The sequence below is a fragment of the Microcaecilia unicolor genome, chromosome 1 (genome assembly GCF_901765095.1).
Source record: "Microcaecilia unicolor chromosome 1, aMicUni1.1, whole genome shotgun sequence".
Taxonomy (NCBI): Eukaryota; Metazoa; Chordata; class Amphibia; order Gymnophiona; family Siphonopidae; genus Microcaecilia; species Microcaecilia unicolor.
In genome coordinates, this window is record NC_044031.1 from 432,324,358 (window position 1) to 432,345,116 (window position 20,759).

Consider the following 20,759-nt stretch of genomic DNA (forward strand, 5'->3'; position numbering starts at 1 on the left):
TGCACCTGTATGTGAAACAAGCTTCATACACAGAAAAACCCCCTCATTCTACTACCTAAATGCCACTTACGTGCTAAGATTACAGAATACTAGCACTTACATATGTGAATAGGGTTACCATATTTTGTCCCCCAAAAAGGAGGACACATGCCCCACCCCCTTTCACGCCCTCACTCTGTCCCTGTCACATTTTCCCTTCCCCCCTGTCACACACCCCATCACCCCCCTCCCCTTACCTTACTACTGCCCTGGTGGTCTAGTGACCTCTTCGGGGCAGGAAAGAGCCCCCTCTTTCCTGCCCGGAGCACTGCCCTGCATGCATCCTTCCTGTTGCTGATCTCGGCGCCGATTCAAAATGGCCGCCGAGAGTTGAAGTCTCGCGAGGTCACTTCAACTCTCGGTGGCCATTTTGAATCAGCGCCGAGGTAAGCAACAGGAAGGATGCGTGAAGGGCAGCGCCCCGGGCAGGAAACAGGGGGCTCTTTCCTGCCCCGAAGGTGGAAGAGGTCACTAGACCACCAGGGCAGTAGTAAGTAAGGGGAGGGGAGGCTAACAATCTGCCTGTTTGTCCGGCCCGCCAGCCTGCTCGTTTGTCCAGAAATTCGGACAAACGGGCAGATTTGCAAAACCCGCCCGGTTGCCCAGACATGTTCTCAAAAAGAGGACATGTCCAGGTAAATCCGGACATATGGTAACCCTATACGTGAATGTTATATTCATGCACATAAGTGATGGTTGTGTGCTAAGCGGTATTGTGTTAGCTTAGTGCACAACTGCAAGGGGGCATATACAGGGACTGGGGCATAGGTGGGTGCCACACATAGGCACATAATTTTGTAGAATACAGTAAGTTATCTGTTAAAGTGCAACATTTACCTGCTCTCATTTACACCTGCCTTTTACATGGCAGAAGTGATAGCGCCTAAATGTTGACATAAAAATACAGACTTGTGCTTATTCTAAATGGAATGTGGGCACCCAGAAGCCATTATGGAATTCACACCCTGCACCCTACATTAATTTGGACAACCTTTATAGAATTGCCTCCAAAATGATTTATAACATTATCCCCACAATGTAGTTGTCAGGATTTCCTTTTTTCTCTTAGGGAACAGCTACTTGTAGAAATATTAGCGTTGCTTGTACAGTGGTGGAAATAAGTATTTGATCCCTTGCTGATTTTGTAAGTTTGCCCACTGACAAAGACATGAGCAGCCCATAATTGAAGGGTAGGTTATTGGTAACAGTGAGAGATAGCACATCACAAATTAAATCCGGAAAATCACATTGTGGAAAGTATATGAATTTATTTGCATTCTGCAGAGGGAAATAAGTATTTAATCCCTCTGGCAAACAAGACCTAATACTTGGTGGCAAAACCCTTGTTGGCAAGCACAGCGGTCAGACGTCTTCTGTAGTTGATGATGAGGTTTGCACACATGTCAGGAGGAATTTTGGTCCACTCCTCTTTGCAGATCATCTCTAAATCATTAAGAGTTCTGGGCTGTCGCTTGGCAACTCGCAGCTTCAGCTCCCTCCATAAGTTTTCAATGGGATTAAGGTCTGGTGACTGGCTAGGCCACTCCATGACCCTAATGTGCTTCTTCCTGAGCCACTCCTTTGTTGCCTTGGCTGTATGTTTTGGGTCATTGTCGTGCTGGAAGACCTAGCCACGACCCATTTTTAAGGCCCTGGCGGAGGGAAGGAGGTTGTCACTCAGAATTGTACGGTACATGGCCCCATCCATTCTCCCATTGATGCGGTGAAGTAGTCCTGTGCCCTTAGCAGAGAAACACCCCCAAAACATAACATTTCCACCTCCATGCTTGACAGTGGGGACGGTGTTCTTTGGGTCATAGGCAGCATTTCTCTTCCTCCAAACACGGCGAGTTGAGTTCATGCCAAAGAGCTCAATTTTTGTCTCATCTGACCACAGCACCTTCTCCCAATCACTCTCGGCATCATCCAGGTGTTCACTGGCAAACTTCAGACGGGCCGTCACATGTGCCTTCCGGAGCAGGGGGACCTTGCGGGCACTGCAGGATTGCAATCCGTTATGTCGTAATGTGTTACCAATGGTTTTCGTGGTGACAGTGGTCCCAGCTGCCTTGAGATCATTGACAAGTTCCCCCCTTGTAGTTGTAGGCTGATTTATAACCTTCCTCATGATCAAGGATACCCCACGAGGTGAGATTTTGCGTGGAGCCCCAGATCTTTGTCGATTGACAGTCATTTTGTACTTCTTCCATTTTCTTACTATGGCACCAACAGTTGTCTCCTTCTCGCCCAGCGTCTTACTGATGGTTTTGTAGCCCATTCCAGCCTTGTGCAGGTGTATGATCTTGTCCCTGACATCCTTAGACAGCTCCTTGCTCTTGGCCATTTTGTAGAGGTTAGAGTCTGACTGATTCACTGAGTCTGTGGACAGGTGTCTTTCATACAGGTGACCATTGCCGACAGCTGTCTGTCATGCAGGTAACGAGTTGATTTGGAGCATCTACCTGGTCTGTAGGGGCCAGATCTCTTACTGGTTGGTGGGGGATCAAATACTTATTTCCCTCTGCAGAATGCAAATAAATTCATATACTTTCCACAATGTGATTTTCCGGATTTAATTTGTGATGTGCTATCTCTCACTGTTACCAATAACCTACCCTTCAATTATGGGCTGCTCATGTCTTTGTCAGTGGGCAAACTTACAAAATCAGCAAGGGATCAAATACTTATTTCCACCACTGTATAACGTCCTAGGCCAAAGTGCAGCACAGTGAGATGCATATATCAAGCGTGATGCACACGCAGGAGGTTTCAGCATGTGCCAAATGACACAGCCAGTGCTGAATTTATCCTTGATGCTGAGACTAGTCTCAGTGCTCTTGGGAAGAGTGCCAGGGCATCTTTGATGTCCCTAGAGAAGACAGGGCCTTGGTTTATCTGCAGGAGAGCACCCTTACCAGCACAGTTCCCCTTCACACCGTACTGAGGCATTGGGTGCTCAGAGGGAAGGGTGTTTCCTGCAGAGCCACCAGCCCTCATCCTATGAGCAGGTCTGCAGTCAAGGCTTAGCCTTCTTAGATTATGAAGGATCTGCGGCCAAGGTAATAGACTAACAGGCAAAATCAAAGCCATCGTGAGCTTTCTACATCGTGCAACTTTTCAATTAAACTAACAACTGTTGCTCGCTTTCTCCATTCTTTACAGGTGGTTGCGAACCATTTCTATCATCTTGTTTTTGAACAAGCAAGACATGTTGGCTGAAAAGGTTTTGGCAGGGAAGTCTAAAATAGAAGATTATTTTCCAGAATTTGTGCGTTACACTGTACCGGAAGATGGTAAGATTGTGTACTTGTTTTCTTAGAGGTATTGCAGAAGATCATAGCTCCTTTGGTGTTAAAAAAAAAAAAATAAGAGGTCTGGGGACATTCAGTGGCTGTAACAACTGTATTCACAATTTGGCTTCAAAAGCCTATAGGGATGCCACTTATATTGAAATTGTTATGCAGGTGGAGTTTGTATGGGTTTTAAGAGTGGTCTCCGCTCTGCTCTGCTCTGGGCAGTACATTACAGAAGTTAGCAATTAATGTGGTTAGGACTATTTCTGTGCTGAAATTGGATCTGAAGCCAGATTGTGTATGGTGAAGAAGGGAAAAGAAGGACAGATAATCCATAAATTGGTGAGCGAGTATGCCCTCAATCACCTTTACTAGTAAAGCGATAAAGGTCTCTGGCCTATAATTTGTTACATCGTTTATTTTTCCCAGGGGAGTTTTAGGGATGGGGATTAACATTATGGACCCTTTTTCTGCAGGGAAATGACATAAGGATAACAAAAAAAGAGAGATGTGATCTTAGGGGTTTTATAAACAAGTCAGGGTCAACTTTTAATAGAAAACTAGAGCAGGAATCCAGTTCACACTTAGAAAATGAATATTTCAATAGAAAAAATTTCACCATGGAGAATGGCGAGAATGATGACCAATATCTATCAGTTTTGATACCAGGGTCTCCTTTAAACATTGTTATCTCTAATTTGTATGATTTTCTGCTCAAAATATGTAGCTAATTGGGTAGCAGATGGAGCAGATTCATTGGAGCTAGTAATAGCCAATAGCCTGAGTATCTAAGAGGGTGTTGGCTATATTGAAAATACATTTGGTATCAAAAGGATCAGTTGAGATTAGATTTCCATAGTAGTTTATTTTAGTCTTTTTTATAGAGTCTTGGAGCTGATTTCCAATGTAATTTGGAACGCACTGCCAAAAGCAGTAAAAACTATGCTCGACCACCTAAATTTTCAGAAAGCACTAAAGACAGACCTGTTCAGAAGAGCATACCCCAACAACCCAACATAAAATACCTGAACACTGGTGACACAATATAACCAAAGACCATAACGGACAATACCTGACTCTTCCTCTCCTCTCCCTCTCTAAGTTCCCCCCCCAATTACCTACCATACATGTACCTCATTCTACCACAATATCACTTTGTATTCATTCATACCATGTATTTGTTCAGACCAGATTCGGCTAACGCTGTTAACGATAAAATGTAAGCCACATTAAGCCTGCAAAAAGGTGGGAAAATGTGGGATACAAATGTAACAAATAATAATAATCTGTCACATTTCACATGCCTGCCTTCACTGTCCCCTATTAGATGTATGTTTCATCCAGAACCATCATGTATCCTGCATAGCTATAAAAGAAGGGATCCACTACACATGTGCAGATTCAGAACCACTGTAAAGCATGCAGAGCTGGAAAGGAAGGGATCCAATAAGCATGCAAAAGCTGAGAAGCAGCATATAGCATGCACAGCTAGAAAAGAAGGGATCCACTAAGCATGCACAAACTTAGAACCACTGTATAGCCTGTGCAAATGGAAAGGAAGGGATTCATTAAGCATGCACAAATTTGGAACATCATATAGAATGCACAGCTAGAAAAGAAGGGATCCACTATGCATGTGCAAACTCAGAAGCATGCACATCTGGAAAGGATGGGATCCACTAAGCATTCACAAACTTAGAACCACTGTATAGCATGAATAGGTAAAAAAGGAAGGGATCTATGGAACCACCATACAGCATGCACAGCCGGAAAAGGAAGGGATCCACTAAGCATGCTCAGACTGTACAGTCAGCATGTAGATGAAATCAACTGGCCATGCATGAAGATGGTCATGCATTAGGAAAAATCAGGACATTCTTCTGCCTCTTGAAAGAAAGAGACACAAGGCCAGCTTTCCTACTTATAAACTGCAACAAAACATTTTTTGCACTTCCTAATGTTTTTATTGCTAAGTATTTATTCATGTTTTTTCTATAATATTTAAATGGGGTTTCTCTAAAATTGAATATTAGAAGGGATTAAAAGGAAGGAAGGGATTTGTAGTCAGCTCATGCCTTTTAAGTAGTAGCTCAGGGCAAGTTACTGCTTGTTTTGCAGCCATGCTCTCTCTAGTTGGGTTTTTAAAGCCTGTCTCGATTTCTTTCTCATCTCTCAAGTCCCACCTCACAATTCCTGCAGCTTGTCTCTCAGCTGACCTTTTCCGATGGTCACGTGTACATTTCCCTCAAGAGCAACACACACACATTCCCTTTCAGCCCATGCACACGTACTTTGTTCACAAACCGTTACCTTAGAGCTACACCCTTTCCTACACTCTTACGACATTTGTCCACCAAGGCATGCAACATCTAACACATTGGTTAGCACAGAACTCACAGACCAATGGGCAGTTTGAATTTATTTATTTATTTATTGGTTCTTACAAGAGCTGGCTTCTTCATTTTGTCAGAGAAAGGTAATTTCTATTGTTTTTGGCACTCCCCGTCATTTTGAAATGTTGGCCTCCATGTATGGGGCAGCAGTGGATAAAAGAATGGTAAGGGAGGGGAAGAGAAGGGTACAAAGTGAAAAGCAGAGAGAAAAGAGTGGAAAGGGTCCCATAGAAATCCAGGTGCCGGGTGGAGCAGTGCGGAAGATGAGGGAGGAACTAAGCCCCAGGTGAACACTCGCTGTGGTGTCCAGTCTTGGCCATGATGGACAGTCAACCACTTCAGAGCAAACAATTCCCAAGCACGTGGTGCAGGCAGTGCAGATTCAAAGGGGGATACCCTTAGCCCTAATTAAAGCTGGAAACATAGCGAGGAGGAAAGCTCCAAAGGGAGAATGGTATATATATTTTACAAAACTTATAAATATCTTTCCATGGACAAGCAGGATGAAATCAGCTATGCTTATAAGTGACATCATGTGATGCTGCCAACATGGACTCCATTCTCTTAAAGCTAGATAAATAGATAAAAAATGGCCTCTGCATTTTCCTAATCCTTTTTTATCAATGCTGTGCTTTCAATTTTTTCATCCTTCTCTATTCTTCAATTCCACATCTTACTGTATCCTTAAATTTTTTCAAATAGTTATCCCTACCTTTCAGTTCAAAATTGAGCCTGATGGCTGACATGCCAGTGGACTTCAAGACATGCCTATGCAGGATGAAAATATCAGTCACCAAATTGTATGTAGTTTGCTACTAGTATCTGGGACCTGACTATGACATCCCAAATTATGCACACTGAACGAAGATATAACAAAGAGCCAGAAAAGTTCAAGGCATTTGAAATGGACGTACTTTGATTCTCTTCATTCAAGACCCTTCTAGCCAACACAAAAAGCGATCCAGAACAGAGCCAGATGGGAGGCCCCCTGCTGCTAGCATTCTCCTTAGGAGAACAGAGGGGGGACTTCAAAGAAACTTGGCCCACGTTTCCTTCACCAGTTTCCCTAATGTGAATCCTTTGGTCCTCCTTGGTGTCAATGAGGAGTGATGCCCTCTCAGTGCCAAGTAAGTCCAAACATAAGTGCCATTGATCCCCAGTAGCAAAGCACTCTGCACCAGAGTCCATGGAAACGTAAGCACTGAAGCAGGTGTGTGAGGTTCCCTCTGTCAGTGCAAAGACAGACGATCAATACCAAGGCAATCATCAGCACTGACCATACAGAAGTCATTCTGAACACCACCAGTATATTTCACTAAGCCACCAGAGGCTGACTTGGTGCTGGAGGCAGACAGATCTCCCAGGCCCATCTATATCTGCCCAACAGTCTTTATCTCAATTAACCCATGATCAGTTTTTCAATTTGAAGAGAACTTCTTCACAGACTTGTCACCTGTCTTGGCTAAAGACCCAATAAGTTTAGAGAAGGCAATAGAATTCAACCTAGAGCAAGAACAGAGATGGTTTCCTCCATTCCTGGACCCCGGACCAAAATCAGTCTACTTATGCTAGCTCCTAACTTTAGCTGATCTATGTTCACTGCAGTTCACAAAGAAAAGACAGAGCCTGGGGAAATATCTCCTAAATCCATTGAGCATCTGTAAGGGAGTGTGAAGGCTTGTGAGGCTCTAGTGAGAAGGGTGAGCTCTCAGCCCAGAGATATGGTCACTGGCTTTCTCTCTGGAATGATTGAAAGAGAAGGGTTCAGTGGGGCTCCCTATAGACCGCTCTCCACAAATACCTAAAAATATATCTCCAGCGAAAGACCTGAACTACTCAGGGCTTGCACAGGAAATGGCTAAAGTTCTCTTTCTCTCTTAAAAACAGGTTGGCATAGGGGTTAGGGCTGTGGGTTTGATTCCCACTGTGGGTCTTTCTGGTTACAGTTTTGCCTTGAGTATTGCATTTAATTCTGGTCGCCATATCTCAAAAAAGATATATCGGAATTAGAAAAGGTTCACAGAAGAGTGACCAAAATGATAAAGGGGATGGAACTTCTCTCATATGAGGAAAGACTAAAGAGGTTAGGGCTCTTCAGCTTGGAAAAGAGATGGCTGAGGGGAGATATGATTGAGGTCTACAAAATCCTGAGAGGTGTAAAATGAGTAGAAGTGAATCAATTTTTTTTACTCTTTCAAAAAGTACAAAGACTAGGGGACACTCAAAAGAAAAGGGCGCCCATCTTTCGACACAAATCGGGAGATGGGTGTCCTTCAACCAGGGTCGCCCAAATCGGCATAATCGAAAGCCGATTTTGGGCACCCTCAACTGCTTTCCGTCGCGGGGACGACCAAAGTTCCCAGGGGCGTGTCGGAAGCATAGCGAAGGTGGGACTGGGGCGTGCTTAACACATGGGCGTCCTCGGCCGATAATGGAGCACTTGGTCCTTTTTTTCTTGCGACCAAGCCACAGAAAATGTGCCCTAAATGACCAGATGACCACCGGAGAGAATCAGGGATGACCTCCCCCTACTCTCCCAGTGGTCACTAACCCCCTCCCATCCTAAAAATGTTTTTTTTAATATTTTTTTCCAGCCTCAAATATCATACCCAGCTCAATGGAAGCAGTATGCATGTCCCTGGAGCAGTTTTAGTGGGTATTGCAGTGCACTTCAGGCAGGCGGACCCAGGCCCATCCCCACCCCTGTTAAACTTGTGGTGGTAAATGTGAGCCCTCCAAAACCCACCAGAAACCCACTGTACACACATCTAGGTGCCCCCCTTCATCCCTAAGGGCTATGGTAGTGGTGTACAGTTGTGGGGAATGGATTTTGGGGGGGCTCAGCACATAAGGTAATGGAGCTATGCACCTGGGAGCTTTTTCTGAAGTCCACTGCAGTGCCCCCTAGGGTGCCCAGTTGGTGTTCTGGCATGTCAGGGGGACCAGTGCACTATGAATGCTAGCTCCTTCCATGACCAAAGGGCTTGGATTTGGTCGTTTCTGAGATGGGCGTCCTTGGTTTCCATTATCGCCAAAAATCAGGGACGACCATCTCTAAGGTTGACCTAAATTTGAAGATTTGGGTGTTCCCAACCGTATTATCGAAACAAAAGATGGCCGCCCATCTTGTTTCGATAATACGGGTTTCCCCGCCCCTTCGCGGGGACGTCCTGCGAGGACACCCTCAGGAAAACTTGGGCACCCCGTTCAATTATGCCCCTCTCAGTGAAGTTGCATGGAAGTATTTTTCACTCAACAAATAATTAAGCTACAGAATTTGTTGCTGGAGGATGCAGTAACAGTGGTTAACGTATCTGGGTTTTAAAAAAAGTTTGGACACGTTCCTGGAGGAAAATTCTATTATCTGCTATTGAGATAGACATAGGGAAGCCACTGCTTGCCCTGGGATTGGTAACATGGAATGTTGCTATTATTGGGGTTTCTCAAAACAATGAAGGAGTACTCCTTCAGACCAAAAATGACAGAGTCTTTGAAACGTGTGAAACAACTAAATCACTGCATCTGTATTGACTAATTTTTAATTTCCGTGGAAATTTTAAATTTTTGAAGCTATAGCATCCTCAGAAGGTTGCTACTTGTGTAACGAGGCTTTCGTGTCGACCAGTGACCTTGCTTGAAACTACCCCAGAATCAGGTTCAGTGGAACCAAAACTCCATGATATACTATTGGTGGGCGTCGGGAGACTCAGTTACTTCCAGTGCTGTGTCCCTTCTGTGTCAGTTAAGTACTGGGGTCGCTGATCTTTATTTTTAAGGTGTAATAAAAGGTTGTAAAAATTTTAATGTTTTGGCATCAGAGGCAGATGATTAGTATGTGTGTAAGTACTGCAGATCTGGAACAGCTGTTGGCTATAAGAGATCTCATAGCCTATGAAATTGCTATACGATGCCTCTGAGCTAAATTGAAGAGTAGCAAATCTCCTGGACCAGATGGTATTCATCCCAGAGTACTGATAGAATTGAAAAATGAACTGGCGGAACTATTGTTAGTAATATGTAATTTATCTTTAAAATCGAGCGTGGTATTGGAAGATTGGAGGGTGGTCAATGTAACGCCGATATTTAAAAAAGGTTCCAGAGGGGATCTGGGAAATTAAAGACCGGTGAGCCTGAAGTCTGTGCTAGGCAAAATGGTAGAGACCATTATAAGGAACAAAATTACAGAGCATATTCAAAAGCATGGATTAATGAGAGAAAGCCAACATGGATTTAGTGAAGGGAAATCTTGCCTCACCAATCTATTACATTTCTTTGAAGGGGTGAATAAACAGGTGGATAAAGGTGAGCCGGTTGACATTGTGTATCTAGATTTTCAAAAGTCGTTTGACAAAGTACCTTATGAAAGACTCCAGAAGAAATTGGAGAGTCATGGGATAGGAGGTAGTGTCCTATTGTGCATTAAAAACTGGTTAAAGGATAGAAAACGGAGAGTAGGGTTAAATTGTCAGTATTCTCAATGGAGAAGGATAGATAGTAGGGTTCCCCAGGGGTCTGTGCTGGGACTGCTGCTTTTTAACATATTTATAAATGATCTAGAGATGGGAGTAACTAGTGAAGTAATTAAATTTGCTGACGACACAAAGTTTTCAAAGTTGTTAAATCACAAGAGGATTGTGAAAAATTACAAGAGGACCTTACGAGACTGGAAGACTGGGCTTCTAAATGGCAGATGACGTTTAATGTGAGCAAGTGCAAAGTGATGCATGTGGGAAAGAGGAACCCGAACTATACCTACATAATACAAGGTTCCATGTTAGGAGTCACCGACCAAGAAAGGGATCTCAGTGTCGTTGTTGATGATACGTTGAAACCCTCTGCTCAGTGTGCTGCGGCGGCTAAGAAAGCAAATCGAATGTTAGGTATTATTAGGAAAGGAATGGAAAACAAAAATGAGGATGTTATAATGCCTTTGTATCGGTCCATGGTGCGACCGCACCTCGAATATTGTGTTCAATTCTGGTCACCGCATCTCAAAAAAAGATATAGCGGAATTAGAAAAGGCACAGAGAAGGGCGACAAAAATGATAATGGGACGACTTCCCTATGAGGAAAGGCTGAAGCATCTAGGGCTCTTCAGCTTGGAGAAAAGACGGCTGAGGGGAAATATGATAGCGGTATATAAAATAATGAGTGGAGTGGAACGGGTAGACGTGAATCGTTTGTTTACTCTTTCCAAAAATACTAGGACTAGGGGGCATGCAATGAAACATAGAAACATGACGGCAGATAAAGGCCATATGACCCATCCAGTCTGCCCATCCTCTGTAACCCCTAATTCTTCCTGTTCCTAACTGATCCCACATGCTTATTCCATGCCTTTTTAAATTCTGGAACAGTCCTCGACTCCTCCACCGGGAGGCCATTCCATGCCTCCACCACCCTTTCTGTGAAATAATACTTTTTTAGGTTATTCCTAAGCCTATTCCCTCTTAACTTTGTTGTATGCCCCCTCATTCCAGAGTTCTCCTTCATTTGAAAAAGGCTATCTTCCTGTACATAAATGCCCTTGAGATATTTAAACGTTTCTATCATGTCTCCTCTCTCCCTCCTCTCTTCCAGCATATACATGTTCGAATCGGAGAAAATGTTTCTTCACTCAACGTGTAATTAAACTCTGGAATTCGTTGCCAGAGAATGTGGTAAAGGTGGTTAGCTTAGCGGGTTTTTAAAAAGGTCTGGCCGGCTTCCTAAAGAAAAAGTCCATAGACAAGTCTATACAGCTATCCATTTCCTTCAGCTCAAACAGGCTGCACATAGCACATATTTATTTAAAAACATTTAGATGCCACAAATCTACAATTCTGAGCAGCTTACAGCCTAAAATGAGACATAACGAAAACTCAAAATCATCACAAAAAGAATAAAACCAATGACAAAACAATTCACAAGTTAAAAACACAAAAATACAAACTACCTTTGTAAAGTAGTAGAGGCCATTTGCATTTCTTTGTTAATCTGCTGCATTTCTGTTGCACTGTTTCAGATTGCATACCATTTTGCTACTGTACTACTGGACAGTTAAAGCCCACTATGTGAAAGCAATAGTATCTTCAGTTGCCCATTTTTGATCACTGCTAGTAGAAGAGATCTGTAGAGCATCCACCCAGTCATCAGTTCGTACCTTCACATCCCATTACTGCCTAAACAGTAAGTCCCTAAAGGACAGCAGATTCAGACAAGCTGTTTTTTAGGTTTTGTTTAGCACTAGAGAATGACTCTGGGACGGGGACACGCAGTAACCGTGGGGGCGGGGACAGATCCTATGGGGCAGGGATGGGGACAGATCCCACGGGGACAGGGTGGGGATGGGGACAAAGCCCACAGGGACGGGGACAAACTTAGTCCCCATGTCATTTTCTACTTTGAAGCCTGTTAATGAACGGGACTGTTATTTATGTTTGAGTGATGCAGACAACGATATTTTGATTTTTTGGAAAAACAAGCAAGCAAGCAAAATTTGCATGGGGGATCCTGTGTAAAAGACAGAAGAACTAGACTGAATCCTGAGATTGTTGATCACTTCTTATTCATCCACAGATTTAAAAATCATAACAGTGCTTCACAGGGCATATTTCTCCCCTCTAGGGCATACAGAACGGGTTGTATTTTGTACCCCTGGACATTTTAACAGGGTGGATTAGGATTCCTTGGGGTAGTAGAAATCAGCTATTGTTGGGGTTGGAAGGGTAGAGGGTGGTGGTGAGGAGGGTTATTATAGCTGGTCGCTGTTATTATTGTTTTCTATTTGTATTTTATGCACAACAGTTGCACAGCATATTATTCCTTTTTATACTTTAAAGATTTAAATATAAAATCATAATTGTTTGAGGCTTCTGTAGATGAGGACAGAGCCCATGGGGATGGGGCAGGGACGGAGATAAAGCCTGCAGGGACGGGGTGGGGACGGAGACAGAACCGCGGGGACGGGGTGGGGATGGAGTCAGAACCCACAGGGACAGGGCAGGTTTGTCCCCGTGTCATTCTCTATTTAGCACCTAATCATCTCTTCTCATTGTTTACTTCTGGATCACCCCATCAAGAAGCCTAGGTAGTTCCCACAGGTGTGGTTGATTTTCATCCTGCTTGTTAACAGAGAAAGCATAGTGGCTTATCTATAAGGGGGTTTCTGTATTAACAACAGGACACACAATCCCATCCACCATCCCAGAGAGTTGACTCACAAGCTTTGCTAGCAACTGGAAAACAGCAGAGGCAGCGATACACAGGGGAACACCCATACATGCTTTTGATCTGTTTGAACTTGAGCAGGATCCATGTTGGTGCCATCCAATGACATCACCCACAAGTAGGCCATATTTATCCTGTTATCTACAGAGAGACCGTCCCCATTGCTCCCATTACAAGTAAGCAATGGCATATTCTGTCTTCCTACAGAATATCAAAATATAGGAAGACAGAGCATGTATTATTAGTAGACCAGTGTGCTGTTTCATCCCTGATGCAGATTTAGAAACACTGATGACATGTCAAGTGAATGATGTCATTGAAGACGGAGTTTGGACTATTTACTAAAGATAAGCTTTGGAGTTACAAATTCTGATATACTTTTGCACAGTTTGCACTTTGGAATGTGTTTCACAAATAATAAGATATAATATATTAAGTTTATAATGGACTAATGATTATACTTGGATAGAGGACCTGGAAAAATATTGACTGGTGCTCCATTCATATGATGGTCCACTTTCACATAATATTTTGTGTATGTTAAAATTTTGATATGTGGCTGGTAACTATGCTGTGGATTGATTATATATATTTTGATATACTGTATTTGTTTTTGCACTATGCAGCGGTACCAGATGCAGGAGAAGATCCCAAAGTCACAAGAGCCAAGTTCTTTATCCGAGATGAGTTCTTGGTAAGTAAGAACCTTTTCTTACAATAGTAAGTAATTGAGATTGAGCTATCCAGCTGGGCAAAAGCAGCAGCAACTATGGGAGGAAAGTTCGGAATACCAAAGGTACTACCTTTTGTGCTTTTCTCAGGGACATTGTCTCCAATAGGTTAACTTTCTTTAGTATTTAGCGCACACCTTTCCAGTGGTAGTTTTCAAGGCTGGTACACTAGGTATTTTTCTATCCCCAAAGGCCTCACAATCTAAGGCCCCATTTTAGAAAACCACACTAGCGGCTTTGTAAAAGGGGGCCTAAGTTTGTACCAGAGACAGTGGAGGGTTAAGTGACTTGCACAAGGCCCACAAGGTGTGTCAATGAGAGTCGAACCTTGGTCTCTCTGGTTCACAGTCTGCTACTTTTACCACTAAGCTACTCCCACACACTCCTAAACTAAACTATGTGGAGTATGATTTCAATCTCTCAAATTTACTGCTTACACTCGCTGTAGTACTTCCATCATGCCAAAGAGAGCTTCCTTCTGGGTTTCATAAGATGTTACGTGTATAGGCAACCTATCTAGTTGCTCTTGAAAATCCCTTTTTTTAATTTTATTTTTATTGAAATTTACAATTTTACCAACCAAGCATCCACTTGTACAGAAAAAAAAGAAGAAAAGGCAAAATTACATTCTTATTATTATCAAGGCAAATCATCAAACTAGTCCTCCATAAGGGAGCGAACCAAGCTCAATACAGGAGACAATTCAATGTAGATCATCTGCCATTGGTATGGAGGAAAAGGTCCTATCTTGACCCTCAATTATCCCTCTAGAGGAGATAAATGTAGAGAGTTGAACAGAATCAAAAAAGATCACACATTTACAAGGAAACTTAAAGAAAAACAATGCTTCCATCTGCAAAACTGCAGGTGTCATCAAAATAAACTGTTTCCTCTTTCTTTGTGGGGGATCCCTCTGATCCGGTCTCAATGAATGTTGCGCCCCAAGAGACTCCGCTGCTCCAGTCTCCAGCAGTAGTTCAGGCAGGACTGCTCCGGAACTAGCCTCTCCTGGTGGCAAAACACTATAAGAACTGGGAAAATCCCTTTTAATTAGGCCTGTGGCATCCAAAACAATGGGAAATATTTCTGTATCTTTCTGCCACGTTTCCCTGGACTTGGACTACATTTCTTGCTACTTGAGAATCTTTTCTCTCTCTCTCTCACTACAGTTCACAGAGAAATCACGATTCCTTGTATGTACCGTATTTTTCGGACTATAAGACGCACCGGACCATAAGATGCACCTAGGTTTTAGAGGAGGGAAATAGGAAAAAAAATTTTTTTCCTTTTTTCCCTCCTCTAAAACCTAGGTGCTCCGGTGTGTCTTGTCCGAGTTCAGGATCGCCCTCCCCTACTCACGTCAGCGATGTTCCCTGGTGGTCTAGTGACGTCGGGGCAGGAAAGAGCCCCCTCTTTCCTGCCCAGCGCACTGCTCTCCGTCCTCCTCCGTCCTCCTGTATGCTGACTGATGGTCTCGGCGATATTCAAAATGGCCGCCGAGAGTCTCGGCGGCCATTTTGAATCTCGCCAAGACCGTCAGGCAGCATACAGGAGGACGGAGAGCAGCGCGCTGGGCAGGAAAGAGGGGGCTCTTTCCTGCCCCGACGTCACTAGACCACCAGGGAACATCGCTGACGTGAGTAGGGGAGGGCGATCCCGAACTCGGGGGGAGGGCGATCCGGAATCGCTACCTTCGGACTATAAGACGCACCCCCCATTTTCCTCCCAAATTTTGGGGGAAAAAAGTGCATCTTATAGTCCGAAAAATACGGTATGTCATTGCATGATCTGTTTGTAATAAGCTAGGTTTGCTGAGGAACTTAATAGAAGATTCTCAAGTTGAATTTACAGTGATAGTGGAGACTTGGTTTCTAGATTTAGATAGTCCATTTCTTCTACAATTATGTCCCCCAGGTTATAAGATTATTCATAATCCACGACTGGATAAGAAGGGTGGGGGTCTTTGCTTTTATTTACAAAGATTTTTTTCTTTTAAATTAGTTGATAGCCTAATTCTTCCAGACTTTGAATAAATGCTTTATGATCACTCTTTACGTGGGTCAGAAGGGATAGTCCTGATTTATAGATCCCCTGGACACTGGTCTGGTATTCTGGAGAAGTTGTTTGACTTTATTGTTCAATTGATGATTTAATTTTCTCATTTGATTTTTTTTAGGTGATTTGACTCGCCACTTGGAACATAGTTCACATTCTGATACAAACAACTTTTTAGGTTTTTTAAATTCATTACGTTTTATAGTGATGGAAATTGAAACTACTCATGAGAAAGGTCACTCACTCATTTTATAGCATGTACTACTGGTTTACAAGTTGTAAGTGTAATAACTGTGAGTGGTCTCCAGTTGCTTGGTCAGAACATTTTATTTTAAATTTTACATTAGGTCTTCTGGTTTTAATGCTAGGCCAAATATCAGTTATGTGGAGTACTGGTCTAGGAGTAAGATTGATACGGATAATCTATGGTCCGCAGTGTCTCCTTCTCTTACCATGGATGAGTCTTGCCCTGAGAAATTACTGGCAAAGTGAAATCAGACACTGTCTCAAACGCTCGATGGTTTGGCTCCCCTATCTAAGAAGAAATATGCTAAAACTAATAAAACTCCTTGGTACACTCAGCCCTAATTAGAATTAAGAGATCATATAGATGACTAGAAAGGACCTGGATGATGTTGAGAGATGTAAATTCAAAGTTAATTTGGAGAGATGCTATTAAGAAAATAAATGTGCAATAACTGAAGCAAAAAAAAATCTTTTACAACATTGATAGGCTTAGATAAGTCAGATCAGAAGAGTCTTTTTAAAATTGTTAACAAGCTTACATCATCTGTAGAAGTTCACCTAGTATACAATTACAACATTCTGAGCAAATGATCTTGCTCGGTACTTTATCGATAAAGTACCTAAAAGTAGGCAATCCGTTAATCATTTTAATTTATTAATTGAGTTGGAGGGTCTATATTTAGAGGGTTTTAATGAAGGTATTCCAGTAGATAAGAGTATGAAATTCCTTCGCACCTGTTGCAGAATCTACTGTTTCTTCTGTTCTGACAAAATCATCACGTTCTTACAGCTCCCTTGATATTTGTTCTTTTCTATTGAGAGAATTACCTAATAACATACTAAATTGGTTAACCTATTTTGTGCTCTGCTGATGGTTGCTATTCTGATTCTCTTGGAAAAAATTGCATTAACACCTTTTCCCAAATGTGAAGGGGCAGATTTGACAAAGACTGCCAATTTTCATCCTGTAGCAAGCAGTCCTTGGCTTGCCAAGTTGATAGAAATTATAGTAGCTAACCAGACTGCTACTTTTTTGGATCTGTTTGGATGTTTACACCATACACAGTTTGGTTTCAGACTTTTACATAGTTACTTAAGTGATATTGATTCCGTACTGAGATCAGACAATTTATGAGTAAAGGTCAAGAGAGACAGAGTGCAGGGTTTTTCTTGGAAAAAAGGAATATCCACAGTTTTTCATACACAGATGACATTTTTGTTCTTGTTCTTGAGGTTGTCTCTGATGCTTTGTATAATGCAAAACAAGCTATTGAATTGGTGAACTATTGGGTATGATGTAATTTCCTGAAACTTAAATTAAAAACTAAAATACTTTGGTTAGTTGTACATCAAATGATGCCCCCTCAAACATTATATTAAATTCAGGGGAGTGTATTACAGTAGAAAAATCAGATAAAGTTTTGAGTATATTACTTGACTCTCAGTTGTCTTTTAAACCCCAAGTGAATAATTTAGTTTGGAAGATAAGAACATAAGAATAGGCATACTGGGTCAGACCAATGGTCCATTCAGCCCAGTATCCTGTTTCTAACAGTGGCCAATCCAGGTCACAAGTACTTTGCAGAGATCCCCATGCTACAAATCCCAGGGCAAGCAGTGGTTTCCAGATGTCTGTCTGAATAGCAGACTATGGACTTTACCTCCAGGAACTTGTCCAAACCTTTTTTAAACCCAGACACGTTAACTGTTGTTATCTTGTTGGGCAGACTGGATGGACCGTGCAGGTCTTTTTCTTCCGTCATCTACTATGTTACTATGTTACCACATCCTCTAGCAAATAGTTCCAGAGCTTAACTATTTGTTCAGTGAAAAAATATTTCCTCCTATTTGTCTTAAAAATATTTCCATGTAATATGTCCCAGAAACGCCAAAGAAAGACTTGTGATAAAGTATATAATATCACACTCTTTGTTGATTTAATCATGAATTGATAATGAACGTGACTGTTGGGCAGACAGGATGGACTGTTCAGGTCTTTATTTGCTGTGACTTACTGTGTTACTATATTACACCAAGGAAATTGTCCAGTAGTTTGTGCAATCCATTAGATCTCCTTTTTGGGGGGAATAGGGATGTAGACTGATCTTTTGATGTGTTGTGGTGTCTTCCAGATTTCTTGGCAAACTTTGGTGAGCACCTAAACTGACTTATCTTCTGTAGCTAGTAGTAGTTCAGTTGCAATCCTATCATTTTCAGTAGCCTTCCTTCTTGGCAGTGATCTTAGGGCTGATAAGACTACTAGTTTTAACATCAACGGTGTCATCCACATTTAGGGGCCCTTTTACTAAGGTGTGGGAGGGCTAATGCATGAGTAGCGCACTCCAAATCGGCACTACAGCCAGGTTAGTGAATGCACTCGGTGGTAATTCTGAGTTTGGTGCACACCGAATCCCACAGTAGAAAATAATTTTTTACCGCTGAGGGTGTTCCTGGCGGTAATCAGCAGTTGGTGCTTGCTGCATGGTTACCACGCGAGTAGTGCTTGAGCCCTTACCACTAAGTCAATGGGTGGTGGTAAGGGCTCAGGCCGTAAATAGGCACACGTTAGTTTTAATTTCACCAACGCCCATTTCCTGGCCCATTAAAAAAAGCCCTTTTTCCCAGCCACAGTAAAAAAAAAAAAAAATGGCCCAGCGCATGCCCAAAACACAAGCCCACACTACTACAAGCCACTTTTTACCATGGCTTAGTAAAAGGACGGTCACAAACAGAAGGAAATTTGCTCCACAGAAAGAAAACTACCAAGCAGAAACAAGTAGAGAAACCACTCGTGTTTAGGCCTGACCGGCCTGCATCAGGTGTCTAAAAAATGTTAAAAATTGTACACAATAAGAGTAAACCCATACATAGATATACATAAATATATATGAAAATCAATATAAAAAACATTCAATACGTATTCCTAGATTTAGTCGTCAGGGGATTAACCTTCCTGTTAACATTGTAAACACAAATATAAAATATAAAAAGAGATATCTAATATAGATTACAAAAATGGGACAAATGTGCATTTTGTAAAAAGAGACAAGGGGCTTTAACATAAAAGTAGTAAGATTAACTAAAATATGTAAAAAAATAAATAAAAACCTTAAAAGCTGTATATGCAGACAATGTAATGTTTTGGGGGGACTGTGCAGAGGTTATGTTGCTACTCTCACATTGTAACCAGCAAGATGTTTATTATCTGTGTGATACCTTTCATACAAATTTAAAAAATTATGATGTATAAAAATGTGTGTATAAGTGATAAAAGGCGTAAAACCTATCAATATATGAATAATAGTGATTAAAACTCGTACTCCATCTCTATTACCAAAACACGGGTGACACGGAGTAGCAACAGACCACGCATTTATCTAAAAAACTAAGATAAGAAAGCAGTTTTGTTCATGACATCATTATTATTGACAACACAGATTTGAATGCTTTTTCAGATTGGATAGGAAGGGAGGGTCAGTGCTGTGATGTTTGGCAGCTGTATGCTTACTCCGTAACACATGGTTATAAGGCACTACAGCATTATACTGAGCACTGCAAATAAAAAATATTAAAAAAGCATATATGACACAAGTTATACGCAGAAGTTTCTGGTGCAATTGATACATTCAATTAAATTTTAACTGCCAGACCCTCGACCATTCTTCTAACATTTGGAGATCCCTTCTCATTGTTTCTACTCCCTCCAGGGCATCCACTCTATTGGCTATCTTCGTGTCATCCGCAAAAAGGCAAACCTTTCCTTCCACAGATCCCTGAGGAACTCAATTGCTCACCTTCCTTTCCTCCAAGCGGATTCCATTTACCACCACCCTCTGCCACCTGTCAGTCAACCAGTTTCCTATCCAGTTCACCACTTTTGGCCCTAAGTTCAGCCCTTTCAGCTTATTCACAAGTCTTCTGTGGGGGGAGCGTATCAAAGGCTTTGCTGAAATCCAAGTAGATTACATCTAGCACATGTCCTTCATCCAGTTCGTTGGTCACCCAGTCAAAGAACTCAATAAGATTCGTTTGGCAGGATTTTCCTTGGTCATGCCATGTTGCCTCGGGTCCTGTAGCCCGTTGGCTTCTAGAAAGTTAACTATCCTTTCTTTCAGCAGTGACTCAGTTATTTTTCCTACTACCGACGTGAGACTTACCGGTCTGTAGTTTCCCACTTCTTCCCTGTCTCCACTTTTGTAAAGAGGGACCACATCTGCTCGTCTTCAATCTCACGGAACCTCTCCCGTCTCTAATGATCTATTAAATAAATCTTTAAGGGGTCCCGCCAGGACCTCTCTGAGCTCCCTCTGTATCCTGGGATGTATCCCATCTGGCCCCATAGGTTTGTCCACCTTCAAATTCTCAAACTGTTTATAAACTCTTTCTTCCGTAAATGGCGCAGTATCCACTCCATTCCCGGATGTTCCCTTGGCACTCAATTTATTGCCCTCTTCAGTTTCTTTACAGATGATGATGTAGTATCAGTATCTGTCTTTTCCGACTGCCCTTTGAAATTCATGATTAAGTTCTTTAACAAGATCTTTGTCTTTCTTTCTTTTGGTCCCTCTCTGATTCTGGGCTATTTCCAATGTTTCTTCTGTTGTCCACCTTGATTTCTTTGGCCTTTTGACCTTGTATAGGCTCTTCTTTGATTCAAACAGAATATAAAAACAAATAAGATTACGTTGGTAAAATGAATTTTTAAAAAAAGTTTTCAGTCGTTTACGAAAAAGCATATAAGGACCCTTTTACTAAGCTGTGGTACAAGGGGCCCTGTGCTAGCAGTGGCGGCT

At 42.1% G+C, this 20,759-nt stretch overlaps 1 protein-coding gene across 2 annotated transcripts in view; it reads left to right on the forward strand.

Annotated features, from left to right (window-relative positions):
• Positions 1–20,759, forward strand: part of GNAL (G protein subunit alpha L) — a 616,946-nt gene that overhangs the window by 583,620 nt on the left and 12,567 nt on the right. For both annotated transcript variants that reach the window (XM_030212259.1, XM_030212268.1), the window contains exons 10-11: positions 3,202–3,332; positions 13,561–13,628. In XM_030212259.1, the coding sequence (XP_030068119.1) occupies positions 3,202–3,332; positions 13,561–13,628 (199 nt within the window). The remainder of the gene's footprint in view (positions 1–3,201; positions 3,333–13,560; positions 13,629–20,759) is intronic.